General features: G+C 45.3%; 1 protein-coding gene across 1 annotated transcript in view; it reads left to right on the top strand.

Annotated features, from left to right (window-relative positions):
• Window positions 1-11,858, top strand: part of LOC109904417 (receptor-type tyrosine-protein phosphatase U-like) — a 268,951-nt gene extending 257,093 nt beyond the window's left edge. The window contains 5 exon segments of the mRNA XM_031788734.1: window positions 924-1,244; window positions 3,342-3,467; window positions 6,278-6,435; window positions 9,585-9,720; window positions 9,945-11,858. Of these exon segments, the coding sequence (XP_031644594.1) occupies window positions 924-1,244; window positions 3,342-3,467; window positions 6,278-6,435; window positions 9,585-9,720; window positions 9,945-10,025 (822 nt within the window). The 3' untranslated portion in view covers window positions 10,026-11,858.
• Window positions 11,859-12,214: the final 356 nt, after the last annotated feature.

Below are 12,214 nucleotides of genomic sequence, written 5' to 3'. Positions count from 1 at the left end.
TTTCTCTCTCTCTTTCTCTCTCTCTCTCTCTCTCGCTCTCTCTCTTTCTCTCTCTCTCTCTCTGTTTCTCTCTCTCTTTCTCTCTCTTTCTCTCTCTCTTTCTCTCTCTCTGTTTCTCTCTCTCTCTCTCTGTTTCTCTCTCTCTTTCTCTCTCTCTCTCTCGCTCTCTCTCTTCTCTCTCTCTCTCTCTGTTTCTCTCTCTCTTTCTCTCTCTCTCTCTCTTTCTCTCTCTGTTTCTCTCTCTCTTTCTCTCTCTTTCTCTCTCTCTTTCTCTCTCTCTGTTCTCTCTCTCTCTCTCTCTCTTTCTCTCTCTCGTCTCTCTCTCTTTCTCTCTCTTCTCTCTCTCTTCTCTCTCTCTCTGTTTCTCTCTCTCTCTCTCTCTGTTTCTCTCTCTCTTTCTCTCTCTCTCTCTCTCTCTCTCTCGCTCTCTCTCTTTCTCTCTCTCTCTCTCTGTTCTCTCTCTTTTCTCTCTCTCTCTCTCTGTTTCTCTCTCTCTTTCTCTCTCTCTCTCTCTCTCTCTCTCGCTCTCTCTCTTCTCTCTCTCTCTCTCCTGTTTCTCTCTCCATCTCTCTGTTTCCCTCTCTGCTCTCTCTCTCTCTTTCTCTCTCTATTCTCTTCTCTCTTTTCTCTCTCTCTGTTTCCTCTCTCTCTCTCTCTGTTTCTCTCTCTCTTTCTCTCTCTCCCTCTCTCGCTCTCCTCTCTCTTTCTCTCTCTCTCTCTTTCTCTCTCTCTCTCTCTCACTCTCTCTGTTTGTTTACTGTATCTGTTTGTCTCTGCCTCTCTCTCCGTTTGTTACTGTCTCTCCCTGTCTCTCTCTGTTTATCACTGTCTCCCTGTCTCTGTCTGTCTCCATCATCCTCTTCTACCTTGTCTGTGCTCCTTCATCTCACCTTCTCTCTCCATCCCTTCCTCCCTCTCTCCAGACTTTGAACTCTGTGACCCCTCACCTGGACGTGGAGGAGTGCAGCGTGTCCCTGCTGCCTAGGAACCGTGAGAAGAACCGTAGCATGGACGTCCTGCCTCCAGACCGCGCCCTGGCCTTCCTGGTTACCACCGAGGGCGTTGCCGAGGGGAACAGCTACATCAACGCTGCTCTCACCGACAGCTTTCACCGGCCCGCCGCCTTCGTGGTAACGCCACACCCGTTACCGGGAACCACAGCAGACTTCTGGAGGCTGGTCTATGACTATGGATGTACCTCAGTGGTGATGCTCAACCAGATCAACCAGTCCAACTCTGCCTGGGTGAGAAGAGGGGAGGTGAGGGGCTGAGGATGGAGGAAGGAAGGGGGGAGGGAATTGATGATACTGACTGACTGACTGACTGACTGACTGAGCCCTGTGGCTATCCGGGTACCGGTGAAATCGCTCATACTCATACTTGATGGGTCAAAGATGTACTCTGACCAATCCCTGTCATAGCTATCTAAACCTGATTGCACTAACTGTAAGTCGCTCTGGATAAGAATGTCCTCTAAATGACTAAAATGTAAAAGTAATAGCAACCTGATTTATAGCCTTTGTGTAGATTAATTAATAGGATGATACATTTTTAGCCTGCTTGTCAGGGCATTACCACATCCATATCATTCTGTTCTCACCCCGTCTCTCCCTCATCTAGCACGTCACCTGTGTGTTTACTCATGTGTGGGTTTGTCTGTGGCCTTCTTATCTTTCACTTGTCACTGTGTCATGGTGCTGGGTTGGCTAACGTTTACACCATTGCTCTCATTTATAGCTAGCTGTCTCTCTCTTGTCTACTCTCACTCCTTCTGTCATTCCTTCTCGCTCTTTCTCCTCAACTCTCTCTCCTTCTGTCATTCCTTCTCACTCTTTCTCCTCAACTCTCTCTCCTTCTGTCATTCCCTCTCGCTCTTTCTCCTCAACTCTCTCTCCTTCACTGACCCTTTCTCTCCTCTCTTTCTTTCTCCTTACTCTTCTCTTCTCTTGTTCTCCCTCCCGGTATCGTCTCTGTCCTGCTATCATTCTCTGCCATGTCTTAATTGCTCTCTTCCCCCCCACCCCCCCCCCCCCCCCCCCCCCCCCCCCCCCATCTCCTCTGTCTTCTTTCTTTCCCATCCACCGCTCCCTCCTTCCCTTTCTCTCTCTACCAGTAGATTAACAGTGTACCCCAGTCATTTGTGCTACCTGTCTCTGTGTATAAATATTTATCTCTCCCTTTGCCCCTGTCACCTCGTTAATACCTCTCTGTCAATGTGACAGGACATTATCGCTACCTTGTTCCTCCCCTGGGCCTTCTGCCACCCCCTTACCTTCCCTCCCCCTTCCTGTCACATCTAACACTGTTAGCATGTTAACACTACACTCCCCCGTGTTTCCCTCCCTCCCTCCTTCCCTTCCTGCTCCCTTCTCTGTCCCCCTCGCTGCCACAGCTATCACTGTTAGCAATTTAACACTACACTCCCCAGTGTCTCCATCCCTCCGTTCCTCCCTTCGGCTGATGAGGCTCTTTGAAGCAGCTGCGACCTATTGACTAAAGACCTTGGCCCAGTCTGTGTGCTCTGTGCACCAATCCCTGATTGACTCCATGTGTATCTCTACCAGGCACTGCCGAGTTCCCCCCCCCCCCCCCCCCGACCACACTGCATTCATTTATAATGGGCTAATGTTAATGATTTAGAATGATGAATTATTCAAAAGATGTGAAACACTGTGTGTGTGTGTGGGGGGGGGGGGGGGGGATTGATTGTTATGGGATTGATTGTACTCAGTGATGGTGTTTTCTGCTCATGCAATTAACAATGCTGCTATGGGTTGGATAATTGTGGATCTGGCTAAATGTCTGTCTTGTCGATCCTCAGGTGTCTTGTTATTGACTTCAGCCGTCCTGCTCTGTGACACAATGATTTGATTTCACTCCTCCACCTCCATAGTCCGCTGATCACCTGTTATCTTCCTTCTTTCTCTTCCTATTTTTTCTTTCTCTCTCTCTCTCTCTCTCTCTCTCTCTCTCTCTCTCTCTCTCTCTCTCTCTCTCTTTCTCTCTCACACACCTCTCTCTCTCTCTCTCTCTCTCTCTCTCTCTCTCTCTCTCTCACATACCTCTCTCTCTCTCGCTCCTCTCACTTCTCTCTCCCCCTCACTGTTCTCTCTCTCTCTCTTTCTCTTTCTCACTTCTCTCTCTCTCTCCTCTCACTTCTCTCTCTCCCTCACATTTCTCTCTCTCTCTCTCTCTCTCACTCACTTTTCTCTCTCTCTCTCTCTCTCTCTCTCTCTCTCTCTCTCTCTCTCTCTCTCTCTCTCTCTCTCTGTCTCTCTCACTCTCTCTCTCTCTCTCTCTTTCTCTCTCTGTCTCTGTCTCTCTCTGTCTCTCTCTCTCAGCCGTGTCTACAGTACTGGCCAGAGCCTGGGCTGCAGCAGTTTGGACCAATGACAGTGGAGCTTCTGTCCATGATGGCTGATGATGACGTCATAATCCGTCTGTTCCGGGTTCAGAACATCATGCGGGTAGGTCGTGGTCAATGATAGACTGGCTGTCAAAGTCGCTTTTTGCGCTCTGATGCGCTCTGAAGTGACTACAGTTGAAAATCAACCTGCTGACTCACACAGAAAGTCTGACAGTTTAGTCATATCGCTTTAATATTGTGAAGTTCTTTAAAACATATTTTTCCATAGTCTCTTGATGCGTATTTAGTAGAGAGCCTAATGGCCCCTTTTATCCTTTCATAGTCTGTCTACTGAACATGGGAGATGAGGCATGCATTAGTCACTGTACACTTTACAATTACTGTCAATGACCTAAAATGTCTTTTTGACAGTGTAATGATGAAATGATCAAATTATCAGCCCTTTCAATGCCTGTGAAATCATTGTAGACGTGGCGTTGTGGTCCTTTCTTTTGGAATGTGTGCATGTGTGCGTGTGTATGCGTGTGTGTGTCTATGTCTGTGTGTGCTGTATTACTGTAGCTGTGTGCCTCTCTCCTAGCCGTTGACAACGTGTTGTCTTTGTGATTGTGACTAGCTTAGTTTCCCAGCGTTAATCAGACAGGCACTTCCCAACACCTCCCTTTGACCCACAGTAACATCCATCTTTCAACACCAGGTGCTCGTCTAGCAGCCTCTAGAAAAACAACCCCTCTTGTCAGCTAGTCTCCCTGCCTCTGTTTCCCTAGCTCCCCCTCCTCACTCCCTGTCAGCTAGCCTCCCTGCCTCTGTTTCCCTAGCTCCCCCTCCTCACTCCCTGTCAGCTAGCCTCCCTGCCTCTGTTTCCCTAGCTCCCCCTCCTCACTCCCTGTCAGCTAGCCTCCCTGCCTCTGTTTCCCTAGCTCCCCCTCCTCACTCCCTGTCAGCTAGTCTCCCTGCCTCTGTTTCCCTAGCTCCCCCTTCTCACCCCCTGTCAGCTAGCCTCCCTGCCTCTGTTTCCCTAGCTCCCCCTCCTCACTCCCTGTCAGCTAGCCTCCCTGCCTCTGTTTCCCTAGCTCCCCCTTCTCACCCCCTGTCAGCTAGCCTCCCTGCCTCTGTTTCCCTAGCTCCCCCTCCTCACTCCCTGTCAGCTAGCCTCCCTGCCTCTGTTTCCCTAGCTCCCCCTCCTCACCCCCTGTCAGCTAGCCTCCCGCCTCTGTTTCCCTACCTCCCCCTCCTCACCCCCTGTCAGCTAGCCTCCCGCCTCTGTTTCCCTACCTCCCCCTCCTCACTCCCTATCAGCTAGCCTCCCTGCCTCTGTTTCCCTAGCTCCCTCTCCTCACTCCCTGTCAGCTAGCCTCCCTGCCTCTGTTTCCCTACCTCCTTTCTCACCCCCTGTCAGCTAGCCTCCCTGCCTCTGTTTCCCTACCTCCCTCTCCTCACTCCCTGTCAGCTAGCCTCCCTGCCTCTGTTTCCTTACCTCCCCCTCCTCACCCCTGTCAGCTATTCTCCCTCCCTCTGTCTCCCTATCTCCCCCCTCTGATCCCCTGTCAGCTAGCCTCCCTGCCTTTCAGATATTAGCGTCCCTAGTCCCTCTCCTTGCCTCTTCTTAGAGCCTCCCCCTGCCTCACCCTCATGTCATTCCACTGTCACCTCTGTCAGAGCCCTGTCCCCCTCAGTGTCACCCCCAGTCTCCCCCACGGATGGGGGAGGAGGGGGAGGCAGCTGTCAAACGAACCCCACTGCCTTTTCACAGGATCCCACTGATCTTACCAATCAGAACTGTCCAGCAACAGGAACAGGGAGGGAGGATGATGCACAATTTCCCAGCAAGGTATTCTATATCACAGTAGAAAAACACATTTAAGGGTGGCAGGTAGCCTAGCGGTTAGAGCGTTGGACCAGTAACAAACCGGGTGAATAATCTGTTGATGTGCACTTAACCCAAATTGCTCCAGGGTTGTCGTTGATAATGACTGACCCTGACCGTTATCCCACTCTAAGAGGGCCTCTGAGGGAGTTGGAATATGCAAAAAATACATGAACAATTCACAAATGCGTGTTAACGTAGGACAAGTCAATGACTTTATATAAGTATGGAGAAAGCCATCGATCACGTGACACCATGTATTCCTATGTGAAGACTCAATAGTGCATTGAAGCCAAATGAAGTCAGTTAAGATGCTCCCCATGGAGACATAACATGAGCAGTTTGAGCTACTGCATGAAGGGATGTTGCAGGCTAGCTCAGTGCTACCCCCTGTCATTGAGTATCTCAAGTTGAAAGCCAACCGGGGTATTGCAGGCTGCCATTAGCAACTCAATTATCCTTGTACCTTCTTCTGTGTGCGATTTTAAAATAATTGGTTCAAGGAAATACATCAGGTGTATTAGAAGCAATGATTGGTACCATGATTGTATTCAAAACATGTTTCTATTTACATAAAGCTTGATCACAAAGATTGCCATTTTTCCATTCACTATAATGGGGATCCTGTTTTCTGCAAACAATGCCTGCAGTACCATGGTCTGAAATTCTGGTTTGAAATGTGAAATTCTGTGGCTTCATTGAGAGGGGGCAGTCGTTCTTCCCTGGGACAAATATAAGCACCCACCAAATTATGATTATTATTATTATAAACTCTAGACCACTACACTACTATACCAGAGACTGTAGTGATATGAGCCTTGGCCCCAAGGGATATGGTGGCAGGTCTTTGCCATTTCTACCAGTGTCCTTCTGGGTTAGAGGTGTCCAGTCTAGGATGATATACATGTCTGAAAGGTGTGGATAGTGTGCTGTGATGTGTTGTGTGTGTTCCTATCAAGGGCTTGACAAGTCTGTTTTTTGGGATCGAACACAACATTATCGCTGTCCTCCCTTTCTCTCTTTGCCCCCCCCCGCCCATCCAGCTCCAGGAAGGTCAGCTGGTGGTTCGTCATTTCCAGTTCCTGCGCTGGTCTCCATACCGTGACGTGCCAGACTCTAAGAAGGCTTTCCTCAGCCTCCTGGCCCAGGTCCACAACTGGCAGAGGGAGTGTGGAGAGGGACGTACCATCGTCCACTGTCTGTGAGTTACCACTGTCCACCATTTTACTCATAAAACCTATATCATTCCGTAGGGAAGTTTTGTTTGCAAATAGGATACACAGAAACGATTCAAATGACCTGTGCACTGCAATTGATTTCAGCGAGCGTGATCTACGCAAACGTTGAGGATTTTCGTTTAAGAAGTTTAAAGCTGTGCATTATTTGGATTAATTCTCGGGCCATACTGACACTATACAAACCATTTTTTCTAGCACATTAAAGGTGTCATTTGCTCTTGTTGACTCCTGTTGTGAGCGTACTGTTCAGAAAGCAGGTGACAGTCATGTTTTGGGACAGGTTACAGTTTTTCTCAATGGCTTACAAAGTTTTTTGGGGGAACAAAGTTGTTGATTTGAATTAAAAACAGAGTTCACAAGACACAGAATGTCAAACACAGAGTGGCCTTTTGCAAAATAGTAAATTATTTTTCAAAATGTAGATGCCTTCTCAAAACATAAATACAGAAAAACTCAATTATACTGTCAGAATAGATTCATCAAAAGAACGTGACTGGCTGAAAAAAGATTCACGCAACCATACTAAAAGAGTCCAAGCAGACAAAACAGAAAACTCCCAGTATATCAGTACATTTTCAGTACATTACAGTCACTAGATCATGATGATCAAACATGGAAGTACAACTGTCCAAAGGTGCAGAATTATGGGCAATTACTCTTCTTTTATGCATATTTCACCAAACAATTTCCTACACATCAAATCAAAAATTATTCTTGATATATTGAATTAATTGAATTAAAATAAGCACATTGTATGCAGGATCCATTCATAGGTATCACCACAATCCAATTCCATGTATTCAATACAAAGGCTGGTTTGAACATTGTTTTGTACACTTTCCATTGGTCACAGAAACACTATCCACAATAGAAATGAAGAAAGGTGAATACAATGGAGGACTGATATTAATGTATAGGCCTCAATCCACACCAGAGCAAAGCTTTGTTATGGAAGGTCACAATGTGGAAGATGATGACTTAGGTGTAGTGAGGCGTTACAAAGTAACGTGTTACAGGAATAACTTTTTGCTGTAACGAGTAATATAACAGAGTTACTGTTCTAATTTGTAGATTAATAGCACAGTTACTGATCAAATAAATCGAATGTTGCTTTTATTTGTGATCATTATTCCCTCTCTGTTGGCGGAATATAACAAAATCTACCTGCCCCAGATTCTAATTTGTCCTCTCACTAAATTCCCGTTTACGCACGCAGGCACACCTACTAACTGCTTTAGTAAGGGATATGAATTAATGGTAGAAGCTTCGAAAGCATTGACTTTCTCAGCGTGGAAGTACCATTACTTTGATTTGGTAGGACGAAATGGTAAGAATTGAATTGTACAATGTAAACTATGCCCAGACGAAAAAACATCTTTCTACTGCTAGAAACATGACTTCTGATCTCTTGAAGCACCTGCAAAGGCAACACGCCAAGCACAACACGTTTAGCGAAAGACCCGCAAGACCTGACCATGGCTGCTGAAGGTGAGTGTAGGCCTACCTCATTCAAACAACCAAGGCTTGATTTGAATAGTTCAGGAGGACCAGGGAGAGCTGAACAAGCTTGTAGCTGGGTATGTATTAGAGGAAAGGCTGCCCTTATCCACGGTACAATCCCCCTATTTCAGACGGATACTTAGCAAAATACAGATGACAGTTTACACTGTGTGAGGACGCTCAGCGTTTTGCGGTGTAACACAAAAGTATTATAACGAATAGTGTAACTAATTACTTTCCTCAGGGAGTAACATGTCATTTGTTATCATTGAAAGAAGGCAATATATAACTTTTTTTGAGTAACTACCCTATCACTGCGAATTACTTAGAAGTAACCCAACTTCATTCTCTGTATCTCTGCATGTCCTCAATAATGTAAATAATTATAGCAATTAGACAGTCCCCATGCCTAGATATTTCCATATATTGTCCATGGTATGGTATGACACCGATGTGGTGGTTTAGACTTTTGATCGGTAGTATTTACTGATTGCCGGAAGCACACACACATAACAATGTTATTTTCTATGAACAGAACACTTAATAGTGAATTTTGTATTCCCTGATGACATTTGTATTTAAAGTTTTGCAAAAGGTGGTCTAAGATATGCAAGTCATGTACAAAGGCATATAAATAATCAGAAGTCCTGTAAATATATTTTATCATTGCTGTTCTCCTAGATACGATTCCACACAGGTCCAAAAATTGCTTGTATGCAATTGAGAAAAACTGTAATCTGAGGTCACACCTTGCTTCAGTAGATTGTGTTATCGTGTTGGTACCGATCCCACTTGATAGTTTAACAACTATCAAAATCACATGTTTTTGAACGATTACTTTCTACTCTTTAACGCACTGAGCCTGCCTGTGTGTAGTTTTAAATGTGGCAGGATAAAACGTCAACCCCCAAGTGTTCACTACCACACTCCTCCTATTTACCAGAACACTTTTCATAATTACTATAAAAGGGATCCGCTCTAGGCTCTAGTTCCCCAGCCTCTTCTACACTTCAGCAACACTACATATCTCTATCCAGCCTGGATTGGTCTCTGGGGTTGACATGCTAAACCTGCGTCCCAAATGGCACCCTACGCCCTATATAGTTCACTATTTTTGGCCAGCCTTATGGGCCCTGGTCAAAAGTAGTGGACTACCATAGGGAATAGGGTGCAATTTGAGACTCACTCCTGGATTAGATATACTTCCTTGTTTCTGGATTTAATGAGAAACATCCCTCAGATGCTCTTCTTCAAAGTTCTCCGTGTTGCTGTTTTTCTGATAGCCTCCTTGATCTGAGTCTCAGACTGAGCTGTGACATTTCACTTTACGGCTTCAGCCTCCGTATCTTCCCTGCATGCTAGAGACGTGACTCATATTGATGTCTGTGTCTGACTGTCTCTCTGTTTGTGTCAATGTCTGTGTTTGGGGCATGTGTCCGTGTCTGTGTGTCTGTCTGTACTGGTTTCTGCACCATATACCCTGGTTTCACAACCTGACTTATTATGACACATTTCGCAACACAGGCTACTCTCTCAGTGGTCACAAAGTGTATACATAAGGATTCATAAGCACTGACCCACGCGTCTGTGTTTCTCCCTGTGTGTGCAACAGAAACGGTGGCGGTAGGAGCGGTACATTCTGCGCTTGTACCATGCTGCTAGAGATGATCCGTCATCACAGCGTGGTGGATGTCTTCTACGCTGCCAAGACGCTACGCAACTCCAAACCCAACATGGTGGAGACCATGGTAAGTAATAGCCTTGATTTAACCAGGAAATACCTTTTTTTGAAACTCTTTTGGTAGGGGGACCTAATATGGTAGACAGGAGCATGCATGTCTTAAGGCTCAATTCAGTCAAACTTGCAGTGGTTTACAATATTTACACACTCAAATACAGATCGCTGATTGATTGAATTCAAGCTTTAATGTATTGCAAAGTAGAGAAATGTTGACACCTGTGTTGTTTTCAGGAGCAGTACCGGTTCTGCTATGACCTGGCCTTGGAGTACCTGGACGCCTTGGACTGCCTGAGTGAGATAGAAGTGAGATAGCACTGATCCCAGATCAGCTCAGGCTCAGGGGAGATGGAGTGGAGTCCTGGGCCTAGCCTGGATCTCAGCCTGGGTCCACATCACCTGGGCCTCCCAGCCTGGTCCTTGCCTGAGTTTACAGCCTGGGCCTGAGTCTGGGTCCACACTGCTCTGCTTCTCTCTCTACACTTCTACGTCTAGTACTGTATTTTCAGACCTGCTCGACCCCAGAAGGAGTGTAGGGATAGAGGCCTGGGCCTCACCACTCCGTCTTGGGTCTCCCCTTGGGTCTACAGCCTTGGTCTAGCCTGGTTTCTGCTCTGTTCCGCTTCCTTCTCTTCTCCTCTCCCAGGTCTGGGTGATTCAATGTATCTGCTGCCATAACTGACCTGGGCAAAAGAAAACAATGAGAGCGAAGGAGAGGGAGACAGAGAGAGATGATGGGACATGCTCCTACCTTCTACCTGTTATATACTGTACTGTTGTCCTTTCCCTTGCATTTGTATCCCTCTGTAAGTTACTCTTTGTTCTGTGCCACATACTATCTGCCAAACCCAAGGAAGAGGACAAGGAAATGGGCAGGATCATTCTCTTCTCATTGGACGTTTTTCTGGTCACTTGACCACTGGTGGTATACTCAAAGGTCTCTGCAACTTCCTGCCTTATTTTACTATGTCAATGACAACAACAATTACAACAACAAAAAATACAAAGTAGAAGCTGAAGTTTAACAACAAGACAATGACATCACATACAACTGCCTGCAAATAAAACATGTCAACTATTGGGTGATCTTGTGTGTTTGTTTTGTAATACGTGCAATGATCTTGTATATTATGCAATGATCTACTGTTGGTGAACATCCGATGTTGTTACTGTACACTGGTGTTTTCTCTGGTGAGGCTGGAATGGCAGAGAATACGTTTACAAAGAGAATGGCACTGAATTTATGTTGGGTGCGTCTATCCTATGGTCATATTGTACAGAAAGGTTCCTATCTTGTCTATTATTTATTGTTTGTGTAAATAGATTGTTTTCCAGATGTTTATCGATGTTTGTCGTATTAACTCTGTGCCAATCCATTATCTTTGTGTTTATGAACAACATGGTCTCATTAGAATATGTCAAAATAGTGACGTTTAATCATTGTAGTTATATGCCACCCAGTTTGACATATTACTTTTATGTCACGTCTGGTGACATATTACTTTTATGTTACTTTTGGTGGCATATTACTCCATAATGTAATGAAATATGTCTATAAATGACATTGGAGTTATACAGTACTGTATGTCACCCAATTTGACATATTACTTATATGTCATTTCTGGTGACTTATAGCTTTATATTTGTAATGAGTTATGTCTGCTATAAATGAGGACCACTTGAGAACCTGCATGCCAGTCAGTCGTTAGTGTTTCCATTGCAGTTTGTGACCCAGTCTGCTTCGGGGGACCGCCCCCACTGCTACCAGAGACTGGGGTTGCAAAATTCCCATAGCTTTCCCAAAATTCCCAGGTTTTCCAGAAATTCCCAGTTGGTGCATTGCCTGACTAACGAACCGAAAAGCAAAGAGGGAATCCTCTAACTGGGAAACCTCAACCTGGGAATCTTACAACCTGGAACTTTTGAGGAAGTTACCCAATTTTGCAACCCTACACAAGAACACCTATATTCAGAGAGATCAATGTAAAAAAAAAGAACATGATGTGTCTCTAGTTGTGGGAACAAAGGTGATCAGTTTGCCGAAACTAGTTGCTTTTTAAATTTGTATTTATTCATTCAATGTGTTTTATTTTCTAAAGAGTGTATAAATGAAAATAAATCAACTATTACGATGTTGCTAATATCATACGATTCATGCATGTTTTTATTTTGTGACACTTTTTGCGACACGTGATTTTAGTCACACCCTTTCATGCACTTCAATTAGCTTTGACTATCACTTTCCTGCAGGAAGCACACACACACACACACACACACACACATACACACACACACACACACACACACACACACACACACACACACACACACACACACACACACACACACACACACACACACACACACACATACACACACACACACACATACACACACACACACACACACACACACACACACACACACACACACACACACACACACACACAATTACAATGTTAAACAAGAACCCCAGTATTTTTTGTTGACCTGTAGTTAAATTT

Source organism: Oncorhynchus kisutch, linkage group LG14 (genome assembly GCF_002021735.2).
Source record: "Oncorhynchus kisutch isolate 150728-3 linkage group LG14, Okis_V2, whole genome shotgun sequence".
NCBI classification, from domain to species: Eukaryota; Metazoa; Chordata; class Actinopteri; order Salmoniformes; family Salmonidae; genus Oncorhynchus; species Oncorhynchus kisutch.
Note: the sequence above shows the minus strand (reverse complement) of the source record. Positions and strands in the feature narration are given on the sequence as shown.